At 41.5% G+C, this 20611-nt stretch overlaps 1 protein-coding gene across 7 annotated transcripts in view; it reads left to right on the forward strand.

The window, feature by feature from the left end:
• The window catches only part of snx9b (sorting nexin 9b), a 149022-nt gene that overhangs the window by 81363 nt on the left and 47048 nt on the right, over positions 1 to 20611 (forward strand). For all 7 annotated transcript variants that reach the window (XM_072581074.1, XM_072581077.1, XM_072581076.1 and 4 more), the window contains 4 exons: positions 5 to 152; positions 2884 to 2968; positions 5362 to 5487; positions 17117 to 17233. In XM_072581074.1, the coding sequence (XP_072437175.1) occupies positions 5 to 152; positions 2884 to 2968; positions 5362 to 5487; positions 17117 to 17233 (476 nt within the window). The remainder of the gene's footprint in view (positions 1 to 4; positions 153 to 2883; positions 2969 to 5361; positions 5488 to 17116; positions 17234 to 20611) is intronic.

Here is a 20611-nt window from a genome sequence, read left to right on the forward strand (position 1 = left end):
GTAGGTGCTGCAGAGGATGATGAATGGGATGATGATTGGAATGAGTCCAAACCACCCCCAAGTATTATTCCTCACACAGAGTCTGAGGCAGCAGAGACTGGTTTGGCTCGTGGAGCTCCTCGCAACAATTCTGTGAAAATGCCACGCAACAGGTAATGGAAATAAGCGGCAAGCATATACTTCATAATCTTGTTGCAGTCAAAAAATATTTGTCTTGATAAAGTTTGTAAAGTTACGTACTTCGTTTGTTGAAAGTTTCTTAAGCTTTAGTCTTTGTTTTTTGGATAAATGAAGTTTTTTATGTCCGTGTCATATGTTACTGAATACTTAAGGGGTTTAAATTGTTTGTTTTTCTTTCATAATCATTAACCTCTTACTTTAATCTCTGATTTGGGAGGAAGGGATATTATTGTTCAAGAACAAAAATATAAATTGCTGGGGAACCTCAGCAGATCTGACAGCATCTTTGGAGAGAAAATAGAGTTAACGTTTTGGGTCCAGTGACCGTTCATCAGAACTCTAGTTTCTCCAGCAGTTTCTGTTTTTGTTCCAGATTTCCAGCATCTGCAGTTCTATTTCACTGTTGAGGAACTCCCTCTCCCACTATTCTAAGTAAATAATTTATATTTAGTGTATCCTATCCTTTAGTTGTCTTATATACCTTAACTAGATTGCCCTTTAATCTTTATATTCCAGAGACTATGTAAAGTTTATGCACTTTTATCCTCTATGTACTGGCTTCACTTAGGTGAATCTAAGCCTTTGTCGTATCTATATCTCTGTCCTGAGGTGTACTGTGTAAAACTGAATGCAGTATTCCAGCTAGAGTAGAGCTCTAAATATTTGAAGGAATTTGCTTTTTTTGTTTTCTAGTCTACCTTGGATAAAGGCCAAAATTCCATGATTGAATATGATCTGGCTAATTAGAGGGCACACTTTCGAATGCAATTCTATGCCGCTGTTATTTGAAGATTACAATTAGTTAATGAGAAATAATATGCAACATTGTTATATTGACTTCAGTTTTATTCATAAATTATGATTCTAAATAAAATAATTATGCACTTCTGCATAAATTTATTGTTGGGAAAGTACCTTTCGGATAAAAGTTTTACTGATAAGTTTTGAGACTGCTGCCTTTTGTAGCACTTTAAATTGGTTTGCATCCTCTAAATGTCATAAATGAAGAGTTATGCTTTCTTAAATGCATTAAAAATAGTTGTTACTTTGAATGCTTGGGAAATGGTTAATGCTTATTAATTAAAAATGGCAGTTAACAGGGAGTTATAGAATTATATAGCACCCAAACAGACTGTGTTCAATTCAACTCATCCATACCGACCTGTATCCTAAACTGATCTAGTGCTGTTTTCCAGCATTTAGCCCATATCCTTCTGAACCCTTCCTATTCATGTAACTATCCAGATGCATTTTAAATGACTGTAATTGTACCAGCCTCCACCATTTTCTCTGGGAGCTCCATACATATACCACCCACTGTGTGAAAAGGTTTCCCTTTAAAATCTTCTATATCTTTCCTCTCTCACCTTGAACCTATGCCCTCTAATTTTGTACTCTCTCACCCTGGGAAAAAGATCTTCTCTTTTCATCCTATCTATGTCCCACATTTTATAAGTTTCCATAAGGTCACCCCTCCGCCTTTGATGCTCCAGGGCAAAATGCCTCACCCTGTTCAGCCTCTTCCTATAGCTCAAACCTTCCAATCCCAGCAACATCCTTATAAATCTTTATTGAACCCTTTCAAGTTTAACAACATCTTTCCCCTTACAATGAGACCAGAATTGAACACAGTATTCCAGAAGTGGCCTCACCAATGTCCTGTACAGCTGCAATTCCTTAACACTTTTCTTAAATAATAGCACCACGTAACCTGCTTTCCGGCACCTCACCTGTGGCTACTGATCTGCAAATATCTCAGCAAGGGGCCCAGCAATCACTTCCCTAGCTTCCCACGAAGTTCTGGGGTACACATGGTTCTGGTCCTGGGGAATTATCTACTTCTGATCCAAAATGAGGTGCTCTCTGTCTTTGAGAAATTAGAGTTGAGGAGAGCTAGCTGGATAGTCAAGGATCCCTGTACAGAGGGCATTCAGTTAAACCATAGTAACTGACACCACAATCTTCAGGCAGACTATTTATCAAAAAATAATTGAGCTGACAGTTGCTCTGAGTGGTTTGTCTTTGCTTATGTACAGTATTCAAAACTGACCCAATAATTTAATGAGTTCCATATAAATTCCACGAGAAACTTCAGATTTACAATCTATTCTTAATTTTTTAAAGATTGCTTTATCTAAACATTGACCCAATTTATGATAAAAATTGAGCTGCCAGAAAAATCACTTGGTACAATGGTAAACATGATGTTTACTTTAGTTGCTAATACAGATATTTAGCAGCAGGTTTGCTGGCAAATAAAATATATTCTCCAAGCCTTTTTTTACTAATGAAGATTATGCATTTTTAAGTAACTGGTATATCACTATACAAATAATTGTGTATGTGGTTGTGTTTTCCAATAAGCCCTTGTAAACATTAGTAATAATTGAAGAATTGTTTTTAAAAAAATCTCATTCTTGGAATGCTTTTTGAGAAAAGAGTGGTGTTGAAAATGGAAGTTCACATCCCAATTTTGTGCCGTTCACTTGAAGCTAAACTGTTTGCTTAAATAAAAAAATACCTTTTTAGAAGGTATTGAATTGAAGTATGATCAATAGTTAGTTCTATTGTAATCATTTAGTTTTTAACCAATTTTTAGATAAACCGTGTTGTGAATGCTGGATTCATTCAGATAGAGTTTAATGTTTGTTTTTTTGACATCCTTCTGCTTTTAAGGCATACCCAGTCTTTGTTTTAATATAGGTTTCCAACCTTTATCAAACATGGGCCTGAAGTCTATCTACTTTCAAAGCAACCAGTAAAAACCACTGAGAAAATTACAATCCATGTAAGTTATACTAGTAATTGGGAAGGGAATTTTTTTGGAGCTGTAGAAAATTGGGAAGTTGGCTGAGAGTACAGTAAAAATAATTAAGGTATGTATCTTGCATTTTTGATTTGCATGTATGGTAATGTGGATAATCACCTTGGTTAAAAAAAGGAATTTGAAGAAATTGAAGCTGTGAGGAGATGACTTGATTTTTTGATTCGTACTGAATCATTTTATTAGCCTGGTGTATCTAAGATGATATATCTGCATCACTCTGGTGGTGTTCTCACCTCTGGTTACAAGGTGAATCCAGAGATGCAAGTCCAAAAGTAAAGGCTAGCATTTCATCGCAATACTGTGGGAATTCTGCATTGCCAAAGATCTCATTTATTGAGATGAGATGTTAAACTGCAGCACTCTGTTAGCAGGTGCTCCAGGGTGTTTATTTAATCTTGAAATCGTCACCTGAAAACTATTGACCAGTCACCTTGTGTCAGTGCTAGAAAACATCAAGGAATCATTACTGAATGATGCAATTGGCAATCATTTGAACTGAGGGATATGGATCCTGTAAGTGAAGACAGTTTTAATATGGAAGGCAAAATGTGTCTGCTCAGGCTTGGAAGGTTGAAGACCTGGTTCCTGTGCTGTAATGGTCTTTGTTCTTGTTCTTTGCCCTAAAAATATAGGAGTAGTCAACATGTTTCTTTTGAAAATGACTGAATTCTTTAGCGACGTATTAGACAGGGGTAATGCATAGAGATTTAATATAGATGAGAGTGACTGTCTTGAACAACAAGTACAATTGACTGTGTATGACTTCATAGGGCCCTAGCAAAACTAAAGTTAATAAGATTCGTGGAGTTTGGGTAAACTCTCTGCTGCTGGAGTTATGTACTAAGCACAAAGATTATTTGGACATCTGTCATTTCATCCCCAAAACATTAATCCCGAGGAGCTCCTACAGTAGCGTCTTGAGCCCAATCATCTTCAGAGGGTTCTTTGCTGACCTTCAGTCCATCATAATATTAAAAAGTGGGAAAGTTCACTGATAATTGCACAAATATTCAGCACCATTTACAATGAGTGATATACGAAACAATCCAAGTCCAAATGCAGCAAGATCTGTACAACATCCAGGCTTTGGCTGGTAAATGGCAAGTAACATTAATGACACACAAGTGCGAGGCAGTGACTTCCTCCAGTGAGAGAATTCACCATATCTCCCTTGACATTCAATATCATTACTTTGACTCCTCAAAAACAACATCCTGAGGGTTGCCATTGACCATAAACTGTATTGGACCAGCTATATGTGATTTCAAGAGCAGATCAGAGGCTAAGAATTTTATTGTGAAATAAACAATGAAAAGACAGAGGAGGAAATGTACATTTTTTAGTTTAGGAATTCATTATTTAATGAGAAACAGGAATGGAAAAGAGGAAAGAAGATGAGTTTGGATTAAGACTTACAAAAAAAAGTAAAATGTCAATTTTAAGTTTTTAAAATTGCCAACAATTAATATCCAACTTTTGTTAGAATAATTTTAGTCTATGATTAGTTGGCAGTCGTTAAATGATGATTTTCTTGAAAGGATACCAGAAGTTGAAATTATAGGATTTAACCTTATTTACTATCTGGTAACTTTACAACATGCAGTGCATGTCAATGGTCAGGCAAATAGCAAACTGTCATTTTTGTAAACTATAGAGTGATGCAACTTAGACTAGCAGCCTCTTAATGTTAGGATTTAATGCTAATCTACAGTTATTTTATCATTATATCTTATCGCAAATCACAGTGATAGCACTTGGCCCAGTACACTAATATTACAGTAATATTACAATGTGTTACTTTAGCAGAACGCTCTGAGCAGATGGACTTTAGCTACCTTGTAAAAATGTCATGCTAGTCATTGATCTCAATATTAGCAGGTGAGTTGTGTTGTAGTGGGACTGGGACTGGGGGTGGGGGAAAGGGTTCTGGGCAACATTATAGGCTGTCCACATACAGCCTTTCAGCTTTAACAGAATTTTCACCAGGAAGCCAACTGCAACTGCATATAGGGAGCTGATATGGAGGGTGGAGGTCTGATTTCCAACTGCAAGAAGGGTCTTTGTATTTTGTGCAGGGAAGGTTGGATCCAAGGGAAAAAGATAAGTTTGGTGTTAAAACACTTAAATTAATGCTTCCAGGAAACAGATTGCCTGTCCCCCTCTCCTATTTTTGTGAAATGGGGAATTGAGCAATTTGAGCAGGTTGGGGCTTGGGTTTGAAAATTTACAAAAATTAACATCTGACAACAACTGCTCATTTTTGAGTTGGGATTACAGTTTGCCCCGGTGGCCATCACGAGGTCCGTATTTAAATATAATACAACAATATAAACCTAAATGTTTTCTTAATCTAGAAAGGAGAGGTTGGTCCAGTTTGGGAATATCCCACTTCCTCTTTGAGTTGTGTGGTGGCTGATCCGAAAAAGGGATCCAAGCTGTATGGATTGAAGAGTTATATTGAATATCAAGTGACGCCCAATGTAAGTTTTCAAATAGAATTACAAATTGTTCATACTTTAGATATGTGTAAATTAGTGCTCTTTTACTTCGCCCTACTGAATTTTTTCAGCAATGCATTCTGCTTCTTAGTAATAACTATGCTGTCCAAGACTTCTGTAAGGAATTCATCAACAACTTCTCTGACTGTTTCTACAACTTGAATTTGGCTAAGGATAGTCAGTCTACTGAATGCAACCATGTGTGGGCTGATGAACATGCTTTGGATTGCACACTACAACTGGCACAATTGTTTTATTTTCTGATAGATTTATGGATTTACTGAATACATACTTGCAAATTACAGCCCCTGTGTACTAATAATCTGCCAAAATATATATAAAATCCAAGCTCGCTCAAAATTGAAAATCTATGATAAATGAAAAATATACATCAATATTAAATGTTCAAGCTGCCTGTCATACAAAATTTCACCTATCTCACCCCACTATATGGACTAAATCCTAATCACATATTTTGAACGTAGAAACATTGAAAATAGGAACACAGGCCATTAAATCCTGTGTCACTTAGTCCACAGCTGGTCATCCAACTTGTATACTGTTCCTGCTTTCTCCCCATACCTAGTGCTCCCTTTAGCCCTAAGAATTATATTTATTTCCTTGAAACCATTCAGTTTTCTGTCCTCAACTGCTTTCTGTGGCAGAAATTTCCACAGGCACGTCACTCTTTGATGACATTTTGGTTGATCTCCGTCTTAAATGGCATGCCCCATGTTCTTAAATTATGACCCCGTGTCCCTCCAGTCATTGAGAACATTCTTCCTGAGTTTCTCTCTCTGTGTTCCGGTTTGAACTTTATAGGTTTCTGAGATTCCCTCCTCGTTCTTCCAAATTTCAGTGAATGTAGTCTTAATTGATGGGGTGTGCGGCTGTCTCTTTATCCTGTCACCCCAGGAATCAGTCCGGTAAACTTGTGTTGCACTGTCTCTGTAGCCAGAACACTCATCCTCTGATTAGGAGGCCAAAGGTGCATTTAATGCTCCAAGTGTGGTCTCAGCAATGCCTTGTACGATTATAACAAAAACATTCTAACTTCACAAAACAAAAGCAAATAGATATGCTGGTTATAGAGAAATTGGAAGAATGGAATGGAATGCTCTAGATATGTGAATTTGTGGTTGAGACGTGTGAATATTGATAGTTTTATGGTGAATATTAATTGATAATATATCCTCGAAATAGAGTGAAAGAAGTCAAGGAAAGGTAGAATCGAAGGTGGACTGTCTTGAAGCTGGGAAAAATGTGGAAATTGGAAGGGAAGTTAATGGCAGTTTTTAATTTTGGTGGGGATCGGGGAGGAACACCAAAATGATGATCATTATACCTGGAAAAAAATGTCGTGGTGTGAGGCCTTAGTAGGACTGAAAGAAAGAATGTTATGTGTCACACAAAAAGGAAGGCAGAGCTAGGACCCATGGAATATCTGTGGCGGCATAATGGCGCAGTGGTTAGCACTGCTGCCTCACAGCGCCAGAGACCCAGGTTCAATTCCCGCCTCAGGCGACTCTGTGTGGAGTTTGCGCATTCTCCCCATGTCTGCGTGGGTTTCCTCCGGGTGCTCCGGTTTCCTCCCACAGTCCAAAAATGTGCAGGTTAGGTGAATTAGCCATGCTAAATTGCCCGAAGTGTGAGGTGAAGGGGTAAATGTAGGAGAATGGGTCTGGGTGGGTTCCGCTTCGGCAGGTCGGTGTGGACTTGTTGGGCCGAAGGGCCTGTTTCCACACTGTAAGTAATCTAAGTAAACTAATCTAATTCACACAAATTTGGAGGAATTGAGTATATTTAACGAAAAAGATGCTTGATATGAGAACAACTTCAGTCAGGCATGGGAGGCAATTGATGAAGATGATTGGGATAAGGAAGAACTGAGTAGATATCAGATCATCTCCGTATGGAATGAAAGTATAGAGAGATTGGCATTTGTAGTGTTATAGACAAACCAAATCCCCTCAAAATACATTCAGAAGGTGGTATAGGCTCTAACTTTGTCTTTCTTTAAAGGTAAGTGTAAGGTGATGCAGTTCGACTGGTTAAACTACCAGATTTGAGGCAGAACACACTTCATTCATACACTATATTTAAAATACAACAAAACAAAGACAAATTGGAATAATTTAACTCTATTGAAAAACTTATCAGAATAATAGTTAATTAACTACTGTTAATTAACTGTCATACTATAGTAACATCCCATAAATGCACCCTTGGCAAAAGGGTAGGTTCAGAGAAGCAGACTGTCTCACATGTAAATCCAGCAGCAGGAAGAGAAAAAACATCGAGAAAACTCAGCGTGCATGCGCGCGCCGCGAGAGAGAGAGTAGCAGGGAGAGATGCACTGCATCTTCCACCTAGCTTCAAGTCCCAGCAACTATTGCTCCTGGAAGCTAAAAACTAAAAATCCTGGTTCTGTGGGAGCTTGATCCCACTCATTCAAACTGCTTCTATTGTTCCAAAATAAAAACAAAATAAAAACAAGGCCTCACAAACCGTTTACTCTAGTGGCTCTGAGTAGACTAATCGGCATCTCTGCCTTAAAACCTTCTTCAAAAAAGCCAGGACAAAATATACTTCTTAAAGCCATAGTATCATCACAGTGGTGAAGAGGAGATGGTTAGGACCAAGGAATTGGAAATTTTTGAAGTGATGGAGGGCATTGGAAAAGTCACTGATGCAGTGAAGCTGCGCAGTTACTGACTTTACTGTTGAATTCATGTATCGCTGGACATCGGAGTGCATCTAGGAAAATTAGCAAACAGTAAAACTCACAACTAATCTTGGAAGAACCTGTTTGGAGGGGATCACAGCACAGAGACAGATAAGTGAATAAGGGGATCTGCAGTAGTGAATAGAGTGGGTTCTTTCTTGATTATATGTTTTATTGAGCTATGTCTCTTGATTAAACTTAAAAATATAAGCCATAAGTATTAAGTTAGCCTGGAGCAGTGTTTTATAGAGGAATAAGACAGGGCTATTTTCTGGGTCTGCAGATTAGAAGAAAAAAAATGGCCCTTAGAGTGATATGCTTTTCTTGTCATGTGGGAGTTTAGGCAGAGTCTACGTGTTACTAAGGATTATATCTGCAATAAATGCCGTTGATTGAGAATCCTATCCAATTGAATTGATTGGTTGGAGCAACAAGTATGCTGTTTTGGAAAATGTAGGAGATGATGGATTCTAAGGGGAATGTAACATGACCAACCAAGTTTCTGGTATTGGGACTGGCTCTAATGCAATGAGGGTTACGTCGGGTTCCAAGAGATCGATTGTGTTATGGGGCTCCAATCCGAGGCACAGACAGACATTTTTGTGGCCAGAAGTGAAGAATCAGAATGCTGTGTTGCGTCCCTGGTGCCAGGATCAAGGATGCCTCAGAGAGGGTGCAGAATGCTCTCACGGGGGAGAGGGGCTAGCAGGACATCATTGTACACATTGGAACCAATGACATAGGAAGGGAAAAGGTTGAGTTTCTGAAGGGAGAATGTAGAGAGTTAGGCAGGAATTTAAAATGGTCCTTGATAGTAGCACTATCTAGATTACTCTCAATGCTACGAGCTAGTGAGGGTAGGAATAAGAGGATAGAGCAGATGAATGCATGGCTGAGGAGCTGGTGTATGGGAGAAGGATTCACATTTTTGGATCATTGGAATCTCTTCTAGTGTAAAGGTGACCTGGACAAGAAGAACGGATTGTACCTAAATTGGAAGGGGACTAATATAACTAGCAGGGAAATTTGCTAGAGCTGCCCAGAAGGATTAAACTAGTAAGGTGAGGGGATTGAGATCCAGGGAGATAGTGAGGAAGGAAATTAATCTGAGATTGGTCCAGTTGAGAAAAGAAGCAAGCCAAACAGTCAGGGCAAGCAGGGACAAAGCAGAGAACAAGGTAGGACTAATAAATTGAACTGCATTTATTTCAATGCAAGGGGCCTAACAGGGAAGGCCATTGAACTCGGGGCAAGATTAGGAACATGGGACTGGGCTAACATTGCAATTACAGAAACGTGGCTCAGGGATGGACAGGACTGGCAGTTTAATGTTCCAGGATACAAATGCTACAGGAAGGACAGAAAAGGAGGCAAGAAAGGAGGGGTAGTGGTGTTTTTGATAAGGAATAGCATTACAGCTGTACTGAGGGAGGATATTCACGGAAATTCATCTTGTGAAGTTAGTTAGGTGGAACTGAGAAATTAGAAAGGGATGATCACCTTATTAGGATTGTTATATATCCACTAATAGTCAGAGGGAAATTGCAAAACACATTTGTAAGGCGATCTGTTATCTGTAAGAATAATAGGGTGGTTATGATAGGGGATTTTAACTTTACAAACATAGACTGGGACTACCATAGTGTTGAGGGTTTAGATGGAGAGGAATTTGTTAAGCGAGTACAAGAAAATTTTGAGTCAGTATGGGGGGGTACCTACTAGAGAAGGTACAAAGTTTGACCTACTCTTGGGAAATAAGGCAGGGCAGGTGACTGGGGTGTCACTTGGAGCACTTTGGGGCCAATTCTGTTAGTTTTAAAATAGTGATGGAGAAAGGTAGATCAGATCTAAAAGTTGAAGTTCTAAATTGGAGAAAGCCCAATTTTGACAGTATTAGGCAAGACTTTCAAAAGCTGATTGGGGGCAGATATTTGCAGGTAAAGGGACAGCTGGGAAATGGGAAGCCTTCAGAAATGAGATAACAAGAGTGCAGAGACCGTATATCCCTGTTATAGTGAAGGGAAAGACTGTTAGGTGTAGAGAGTGCTGGATGACTAAAGAAATCGAGGGTTTGGTTAAGAAAAAGAAGGAATCATATGTCAGGAATAGACAGGATAGGTCCAGTGAATCCTTAGAGTATCCTTAAGAGGGAAATCAGGAGGGCAAAAAGGGGACATGAAATAGCTTTGGCACATAGAGATCCAAAGGGTTTTTACAAATACATTAAAGACAAAAGGGTAACTAGGGAGAGAATAGGGCCCCTCCAAAAAGCAGCATGGCAGTCTTTGTGTGGGATCGCAGGAGATGGGGTAGACACAAAACGAATATTTTGCATCAATGTTTACTGTGGAAAAGGACATGGAAGATATAGAATGTGGGGAAATGGATGGTCACATTTTGAAGAGTGCCCATGTCACAGAGGTGAAAGCGCTGGAAATGCACAAAAGTGGATAAATCCCCAGGACAGTTGTTTTTCAGTCTGGAAGCCTGTGACCAATGGAGTGCCACAAGGATTGGTGCTGGGTCCACTACTCTTAATCATTTATAGAAATGGTTTGGATGTGAACATAAGAACTATAGTTAGTAAGTTTGCTGACGACACCAAAAGTGGAGGTGTAGTGGACAGCGAAGAAGGTTACCTCAGATTACAATGGGATCTTGATCAGAAGGGCCAGTGAGCTGAGAAGAGGCAGATGGAGTTTAATTTAGATAACTATGAGGAGCTGCATTTTAGAAAGCAAACTTTCGCAGGACTTATGCACTTAGTGGGTGGCATGGTGGCACAGTGGTTAGCACTGCTGCCTCACAGTGCCAGAGACCTGGGTTCAATTCCCGCCTCAGGCAACTGTCTGTGTGGAGTTTGCAAGTTCTCCCCGTGTCTGCGTGGGTTTCCTCTGGGTGCTCCAGTTTCCTCCCACAGTCCAAAAATGTGCAGGTTAGGTGAATTGACCATGCTAAAGTGCCCGTTAGGTGATGTGGTAAATTTAGGGGAATGGGTCTGGGTGGGTTGTTCTTCAGAGGGTCGGTGTGGGCTTGTTGGACTGAAGGGCCTGTTTCCACACGAAGTAATCTAATCTAATCCAATCTAATTAATGGTAAGGTCCTGGAGAGTGTTGCTGAACAAAGAGACCTTGGAGTGCAGGTTCATAGCTGTTTGAAAGTCCATTCAGAGGTAGATAAGAGAGTGAAGGAGGTGTTTGTTATGCTTTTCTTTGTTGGTCAGAGTATTGAGTACAGGGCTTGGGAGGTCATATTGTGGCTGTACAGGACAGTGGTTAGGCCACTGTTGGAATATTGTGTGCAATTCTGGTCTCCTTCCTATTGGAAAGATGTCAAACTTGAAAGGGTTCAGAAAGGATTTGCAAGGATGTTGCCAAGGTTGGAGGATTTGAGCTATAGGGAGAGGTTGAATAGGCAAGGGGTGTAATCCCTGGCACATCGGAATCTGAGGGGTGACCTTAAGGAGATTTATAAAATCATGAGGGGACATAGGTTTAGGGTGAGAGGGGAAAGATATAGAAGAGACCTAAGGGGCAACTCTTTCACAGAAGGTGGTTAGTGTATGTAATGAGTTGCCAGAGGAAGTGGTGGAGGCTAGTACAATTGCAACATTTAAAAGGCATCTGGATGAGCATATGAATAGGAAAGGTTTGGAGGGATATGGGCTGGGTGCTGGCAGGTGGGACTAGATTGAGTTGGGATATCTGGTCAGCACGGACGAGTTGGACCGAAGGGTATGTTTCTGTGCTGTACATGTCTATGACTCTATGACCTGATCAGGTGTACCCTAGAACTCTGTGCTAAGCTAGGGAAGTGATTGCAGAGCCTCTTGCTGAGATATTTGTATAATCGATAGTCACAGGTAAGGTGCCAGAAGACTGGAGGTTGGCTAAGGTGGTGCCACTATTTACAAAAGGTGGTAAGGACAAGTCAGGGAACTATAAACCAGTGAGCCTGACATCTGTAGTGGGCAACATTTTGGAGGGAATCCTGTGGGACAGCTTATACATTTATTTGGAAAGGCAAGGACTGATTAGGGACTGTCAACGTGGCTTTGTCTGTGGGAAATAATGTCTCCCAAATGTGATTGAGTTTTTTTGAAGAAGTAACAAAGAGGATTGATGAGGGCAGAGCGGTAGATGTGATCTATATGGACTTCAGTAAGGCATTCGACAAGGTTCCCCATGGGAGACTGGTTAGCAAGGTCAGATCTCATGGAATCCCTGTTTCCGGGGAGAACTAGCCATTTGGATACAGAACTGGCTCAAAGGTAGAAGGTGGTGGTGGTGAAGGGTTGTTTTTCAGACTGGTGGCTTGTGACCAGTGGAGTGCTACAAAGATCAGTTCTGGGTCCACTACTTTTTGTCATTTTATATAAATGATTTGGATATGAACTTAAAGGTATAGTTAATATGTTTGTAGATGACACCAGAATTGGAGGTGTAGTGGACAGTGAAGAAGGTTACCTCATTACAACGGGATCTTGATCAGATGAACCAACGGGCTGAGAAGTGGCAGATGGAGTTTCATTTGGATAAATGTGGGGTGCTGCATTTTGAGAAAGCAAATCTTAGCTGGATTTACACACATATAGGTAAGGTCCTGTGGAGTGTGACTGAACAAAGAGATCTTGGAGTGCAGGTTCCTAGCTCCTTAAAAGTAGATTCATAAGTCAATAGGATAGTGAAGAATGTGTTTAGTATGCTTTCCTATATTAGTCAGAGTATTGAGTATAGGAGCTGGGAAGTCTGGTTAGTTCACTTTTGGAATATTGCATGCAATTCTGGTGTCCTTCCTATCAGAAGGATGTTGTGAAATTTGAAAGGGTTCAGAAACTGTTTACAAGGATATTGCCAAAGTTGGAGGATTTGAGCTGTAAGAAGAGGTTGAATAGGCTAATAGTGAATAGTGAATGATTATGATGTAGGCATCACAGGGACTTGGTTACAGGGGGGTCAGGACTGGCAGTTAAACCTCCATGGTTTTTCAACTTATCGAAAAGACAGAGAGGTGGGCAGAGGGGGTGGGGTTGCCTTGTTAGTTAAGAACAAAATTAAATCTATGGTATTGAATGACATAGCGCCGGATGATGTGGATTCTGTGTGGGTGGAATTGAGGAACCACAAAGGCAAAAAAACCATAATTGGAGTTGTGTATAGACCTCCTAACAGTGGTCAGGACCAGGGACGCAACATGTACCGGGAAATAGAGAAGGCATGTCAGAAAGGCAAGGTTACATTGATCATGGGAGACTTCAATATGCAGGTGGACTGGGTAAATAATGTTGCTAGTGGATCTAAAGAAAGGGAATTCATGGAATGCTTACAGGATGGCTTTTTGGAACAGCTTGTCATGGAGCCCACAAGAGAGCAGGCTATTCTGGACCTAGTGCTTTGCAATGAACCAGACTCTATAAAAGATCTTAAAGTAAGGGAACCCTTAGGAAGTAGCGACCATAATATGGTAGAGTTCAGTCTGGAGTTTGAAAGGGAGAAGGCAAAATCGGATGTAATGGTGTTACAGTTGAATAAAGGTAATTATGAGGGCATGAGAGAGGAACTGACTAAAATAGACTGGAAGCAGAGGCTAACCGGGAAGACAGTAGAGCAAAAATGGCAGGAGTTTGTAGGTATAATTGAGGACACTGTACAGAGGTTCATTCCCAAGAAAAGAAAGATTAACCGGGGAGGGATTAGACAACCTTGGCTGACAAAGGAAGCCAGGAAATGTATTAAAGAAAAAGAGAGATCCTATAAAGTGGCTAAGAACAGTGGGAAATCAGAAGATTGGGAAGGATACAAAAGCAAACAGAGGATAACAAAGAGTGTAATAAGAAATGAGAGGATCAAATATGAAGGTAGGCTAGCCAGTAATATTAGAAATAATAGTAAAAGTTTCTTTCAGTACATAAGAAACAAACGACAGGCAAAAGTAGACATTGGGCCACTTCAAACTGATGCAGGAAGCCTAGTGATGGGAGATAAGGAAATAGCAGGAGAACTTAACAAGTACTTTGCGTCAGTTTTCACAGTGGAAGACATGAGTAATATCCCAAAAATTAAAGGGTGTCACGGGGCTGAGTTGAGTATGGTTGCCATTACGAAAGAGAGAGTGCTAGAAAAGTTTAAAAAGTCTTAAAATTGATAAATCTCCTGGCCCCGATGGGATACACCCTAGAGTTCTGAGAGAGGTGGCTGAGGAAATAGCAGAGGCATTGGTTGAGATCTTTCAAGAGTCACTGGAGTCACGGAAAGGTCCCGGATGATTGGAAGATGGCTGTTGTAACCCCCTTGTTCAAGAAAGGATCAAGGCAAAAGATGGAAAATTATAGGCCAATCAGCTTAACCTCGGTTGTTGGTAAAATTCTAGAATCCATCATTAAGGATGAGGTTTCTAAATTCTTGGAAGAGCAGAGTCTGATTAGAACAAGTTAACATGGATTTAGTAAAGGGAGGTCATGCCTGACAAACCTGTTGGAATTTTTTGAAGAGGTAACAAGTAGGTTAGACCAGGGAAACCCAGTGGATGTGGTCTATCTAGACTTTCAAAAGGCCTTTGATAAGGTGCCACACGGGAGGCTGCTGAGCAAGGTGAGGGCCCATGGTGTTCAAGGTGAGCTGCTGGGATGGATTGAGGATTGGCTGTCTAACAGAAGGCAGAGAGTTGGGATAAAAGGTTCTTTTTCAGAATGGCAGCCGGTGACGAGCGGTGTCCCGCAGGGTTCGGTGCTGGGGCCACAGCTGTTCGCATTATATATTAATGATTTGGATGAGGGAACTGGGAGCATTCTAGCGAAGTTTGCCGATGATGCGAAGTTAGGTGGACAGGCAGGTAGTACTGAGGAAGTGGGGAGGCTACAGAAGGATCTAGACAGGTTGGGAGAGTGGTCCAGGAAATGGCTGATGGAATTTAACGTGAGCAAGTGCGAGGTCTTGCACTTTGGCAAAAAGAATAAAAGCATGGACTACTTTCTAAATGGTGAGAAAATTAATAAAGCCAAAGCACAAAGGGATCTGGGAGTGCTAGTCGAGGATTCTCTAAAGGTAAACATGCAGGTTGAGTCCGTGATTAAGAAAGCGAATGCAATGTTGTCTCTTATCTCAAGAGGGTTGGAATATAAAAGCAGAGATGTACTACTAAGACTTTATAAAGCTCTGGTTAGGCCCCATTTGGAGTACTGTGTCCAGTTTTGGTCCCCACACCTCAGGAAGGACATACTGGCACTGGAACGTGTCCAGCGGAGATTCACACGGATGATCCCTGGAATGACGGGTCTAGCATATGAGGAACGGCTGAGGATACTGGGATTGTATTCGTTGGAGTTTAGAAGACTAAGGGGAGACTTAATAGAGACGTACAAAATAATACATGGCTTGGAAAAGGTGGATGCTAGGAAATTGTTTCTGTTAGACGAGGAGACTAGGACCCGTGGACACAGCCTTAGAATTAGAGGGGGTCATTTCAGAACAGAAATGCGGAGACATTTCTTCAGCCAGAGAGTGGTGGGTCTGTGGAATTCATTGCCACGGAGTGCAGTGGAAGCCGGGACGCTAAATGTCTTCAAGGCCGAGATTGATAGATTCTTGTTGTCTGGAGGAATTAAGGGCTACGGGGAGAATGCTGGTAAGTGGAGCTGAAATGCGCATCAGCCATGATTGAATGGCGGAGTGGACTCGGGCCGAATGGCCTTACTTCCACTCCTGTGTCTTATGGTCTTAGGCTAGCGCTGTTTTCCATGGAGCATCAGAGGCTGAGGGCTGACCTTAGAGGTTTGTCAAATCATGAGGGGCATGGATAGCATACATAGACAAGGACTTTTCCCTGGGGTGGGTAAGTCCAGAACTAGAGGCCATAGGTTTCGGGTGAGAGGGGAAAGACTTAAGAGTCCTAAGGGGCAACCTTTTCTCACAGAGAGTGGTGCGTGTGTGAAATGAGCTGCCAGAGGAAGTGGTAGAGGCTGGTACAATTGCAAGATTTAAAAGGCATCTGATGGGTATATGAATAGGAAGGGTTTGGAGGGACATGGGCCAGGTACTGTTAGGTGGGACTAGATTTGGTTGGGATATCTGGTCGGCCGGGACAAATTGGACTGAAGGGTCTGTTTCTGTGCTGTACGTCTCTGACTCCGATTCTGTGAAAAGATGCTTGGCAAGGGAAGAGAAAATAGTGTCAGGATGGAAAGAACTTATTTTGTGGGGCAGTAGTAAGCAAAATGGTAGATCAGTTAGGCCAATCTTTTTTTGTGAAACTTTGAAAGGAGGTAGAAATAAGCTCATGAGTGCAATTGGAGGATTTCCATGTTGTTTGAAGAAACATCCAACCACAGCTCAGCACCTTGATCTGACTGGCTAAACAGCCAGGAGTTGGCTCAGTAATGAATTCACAGATTGAGCTTCCAGCTCTCTGCTGGAGTCTGGATTATGCGCTGAACTTGGAATCTGATTACTAGTGCTATAGACTAGGCTGGGAATGTTGTTTAGAAACAGTGTAAGTTTACCAGCACACAACTAGCTTGAGCTTTCAGTAACAAAAAAGTTTGAATGGCTTAATTTTTATTTGCTTTCAGTTCTTTAAGAATCTAGTTAATGTTTACAGAACAGTAATAGGTTGTGGTGTGTTCTTTTCCTCTTAGAGTTACACAGATAAAAGATTGTATTTTAAGAGCATTGTATTTTAATTTGAAACTGGTTACATTTTGTATTTTATTCAAACATGGTGTAAATTTTAATGACTTGTTTAAATTCTTGATTTTGTGCATCATAACTAATGAAAATTTTATAACCATCTCTGTCTGACATTTAAAGATTATAAACCTATAAAATTTGTGTGATTTAAGGAAAATGCAATAATCTTAAAACACGTCTGATTGTTGTTTCTTGTGAACAGAACACTAACCGATCAGTCAACCACAGATACAAACATTTTGACTGGTTATGTGAGCGTCTGCTCATCAAGTTTGGTTCTGCCATTCCAATTCCTTCTCTTCCAGATAAGCAAGTTGCAGGTAATTGGATCACATACAATACGGTGGTCAGATGTTCTCTTTGTATACCTGTCAATCTCTTTATATTGCACTCTGCGTGCGTGTGTGTGTATGTATTTCTGAATGACTGCTTTTGTCGACTGTGCTCTGTTTAGAGTCAGAGATGTACAGCACAGAAACAGACCTTCAGTCCAACTCTTCCATGCTGACCAGATGTAGTCAAATGGGACTAGAACCTAATCTAGTCCCATTTGCCAGCACCCAGCTCATATCCCTCTAAACGCTTATACCCATTCATATACCCATCCAGATGCCTTTTTAAATGCTGTAATTGTACCAGCCTCCACCACTTCCTCTGGCAGCTCATTCCATACACACACCACCCTCTGTGTGTGGAATAAGTTGCCTATATCTTTCCCCCTCCCCCCCCCCCCCCCCCCTCCTCATCCTAACCCTATGTCCTCTAGTTCTGAACTCTCCCCACCCCAGGGAAAAGACCTCGTCTGTTTACCCTATCCATGCCCCTCATGGTTTTATAAACCTCTACGAGATCACCCCTTAGCCTTTGAAGCTCTAGGGAAAGCAGCCTCAGCCTATTCAGCCTCTCCCTATAGCTCAAATCCTCCAACCCTGGCAACATCCTTGTAAGTCTTTTCTGAGCCCTTTCAAATTTCACAACATCCTTCCAACAGGAAGGAGACCAGAATTGCACATAATCCAAAAGTGGCCTAACAATGTCCTGTGTAGCTGCAACATGACTTCCCAACTCCCAAGCTCCATGCTCTGATCAATAAAGGAAAGCATACCAAATATCATCTTCACTATCCTGTCTACCTGTGACTCTACTTTCAAGGAACTAGCTCAAGGAACTATGAGCATGCACTCCAAGGTTTCTTTGGAGCAACACTCCACAGGACCTTACCGTTAAGTGTATAAGTCCTGGTAAGATTTGCTTTTCTAAAATGCAGCATCTCGCATTTATCTTGGCCCATCTGATCAAGATCCTGTTGTAATCTGAGGTAATCTTCTTCACTGTCCACTACACCTCCAATTTTGGTGTCATCTGCAAACTTACTAACTCTACCTCCTATGCTCATATCTATATATAAATATATATTAAATGACGAAAAGCAGCGGACTCCGCACCGATCCTTGTGGCACACCACTGGTGACAGGCCTCCAGTCTGAAAAGCAACCCTCAACCTCCAGCTTTTGCTTGTGTCTTTATAATCTCTTATAGTCTGCCTATGTATGTGTTCGGCTGTCGGACTGTGCTTCTGTGCCTGTCCCTCTTGTGCTCGCTCTAATGGTCTCTGCGTGTGTGTGTCTTCCATATCACCTGTGTCTCCCTCTCTGAATCACTCTCTACCTATGCATGCCCCTTACTATTATTCTATGTCTATTTCTCACCATCACTTATGTATCGCGCTATCTCTCTGACTGTCTCACTGACAAGCTAGCCGTCTTGCTCAGTAGTGATACTTGCTCAGTCGCTGACTCTCGCACTCTCCTCCCTTCTCTCTGCTTTGCATTCACTGCCTTCCTTTCTCTCGTCTATGCCGACTAGGTTTCTTAAACTGAATAATAGAATCACTACAGTGTGGAAACAGGCCATTCGGCCCAATGGGTCCTCACTGAGCCTCCAAAGAACATCCCACCCAGATCTGTTCCCTTACCCCATTCCTGTAAACCTGCATTTCCCATGGCTAATTCTCCAAGCCTGCACTTTTCTGAAAACTATGGCCAATCTACCTAACTTGCACATCTTTGGACTGTGGGAGGAAGCCACAGCACCTGGCTGAAACCCACGCAGACATGGGGAGAATGTGCAAACTCCACACACAGTTACCAGAGGGTGGAATCAAGCCCTGGTCTCTGGTGCTGTGAGATAGTAGTATTAACTGCTGAGCCACCATGCTCCCTAAACTGATCCCATTTACCTGCATTTGGCCTATATCCCTGTAAATCTATCCTATCCACGTACCTGTACAAATGTTTTTTTAAAAAATTGTAATTGTACCTGTCTCTATCACTACCACTTCCTCTGGCAGTTCGCTCTATATATGCACCGCTGTCTGTGTGAATAAATTTGCCCCTCTGGTCCCTTTAAAACCTAGCTCTCTCTCCTTAAAATTATGCCCTCTAGCTTTGGACTCTCCTACCTTGCGGAAAAGACCTTGGCTATTCACCTTATCTATGCCCCTCAGGATTTTATAAATCTGAGTCTCCTGTGATCTGGGGAAAAAGAGTGCCAGCTTATCCAGCCTCTCCTAATTGAAGCCTTCCAGTTTCAATAACATCCATCTTAAAGTAGGGTGAGCAGAATTGTATGCAGTACTCCAAATGTGGATTACCAATGTCTTGTACACCTGTAACCTGACGTCCCAACTCCGTAGTCTGTGCTCTGATTGACGAAAGCAAGTATGCCGAACGCTGCCTTCACTACCCTGTCTACTTGTGATGCCATTTTCAAGGAACTGTGTACCTGCACCCTAAATCTCTTTGTTCAACAACACCCCACAGGGCCCTACCACGAACTGTAAGTCCTGCTGTGATTTGTCCTATCAAAATGCAACACCTTGCATTTAACTGAATTAAACTCCATCTGCTATTCCTTAGTTCACTGGCTCAGTTTATCAAGATTCAGTTATAATTTTAGATGGTCTTTTTTACTGTCCTTTAGACCACCAATTTTAGTATCATCCGCAAACTTGCTAACCATGCCTCCTATGTTCTCATCCAAATCATTTATATAAATGGTGAACAACAATGGCCCCAGCTCTGATCCTTATGGCACACCACTAGTCATAGGCCTCCAGTCTGAACAACTCACTACCACCACACTGTCTCCTATCGTTGAACTAATTTGTATCCAGTTGGCCTGCTGCCCCTGGATCCAATGTGATCTAACCTTAATAACCATTCCACCATGCCCTACCTTGTCAAAGACCTTGCTAAAGTCCATGTAGATAACGTCTACGCTCCACCTACATCTACCTACTTGGCCATCATCTCAAAAAATTCAACCAAGTTTGAGAGACATGATTCCCATGCAGAAAGTCATGCTGGCTCTCCTTAACCAGTCCTTGCCTTCGCAAATGCATGTAGATCCTGTGTCTCCATCTCCTCGTACTTGCTGCCTCTATCTCGCTCACGCTTGCTCTCTCCATCTCTCTCCCCCTGTGTGTGTGTGTGTGTGTGTGTGTGTGTGTGTGTGTGTGTGTGTGTCTCTCTCTCTCTCTCTCTCTCTCTCTCTCTCTCTCTCTCTCTCTCTCTCTCTCTCTCTCTCTCTCTCTCTCTCGTCGCCTCTCTCTCTCTCGTCGCCTCTCTCTCTCTCGTCGCCTCTCTCTCTCTCTCGTCGCCTCTCTCTCTCTCTCGTCGCCTCTCTCTCTCTCTCG

Source organism: Chiloscyllium punctatum, chromosome 11 (assembly GCF_047496795.1).
Source record: "Chiloscyllium punctatum isolate Juve2018m chromosome 11, sChiPun1.3, whole genome shotgun sequence".
Lineage (NCBI taxonomy): Eukaryota > Metazoa > Chordata > Chondrichthyes > Orectolobiformes > Hemiscylliidae > Chiloscyllium > Chiloscyllium punctatum.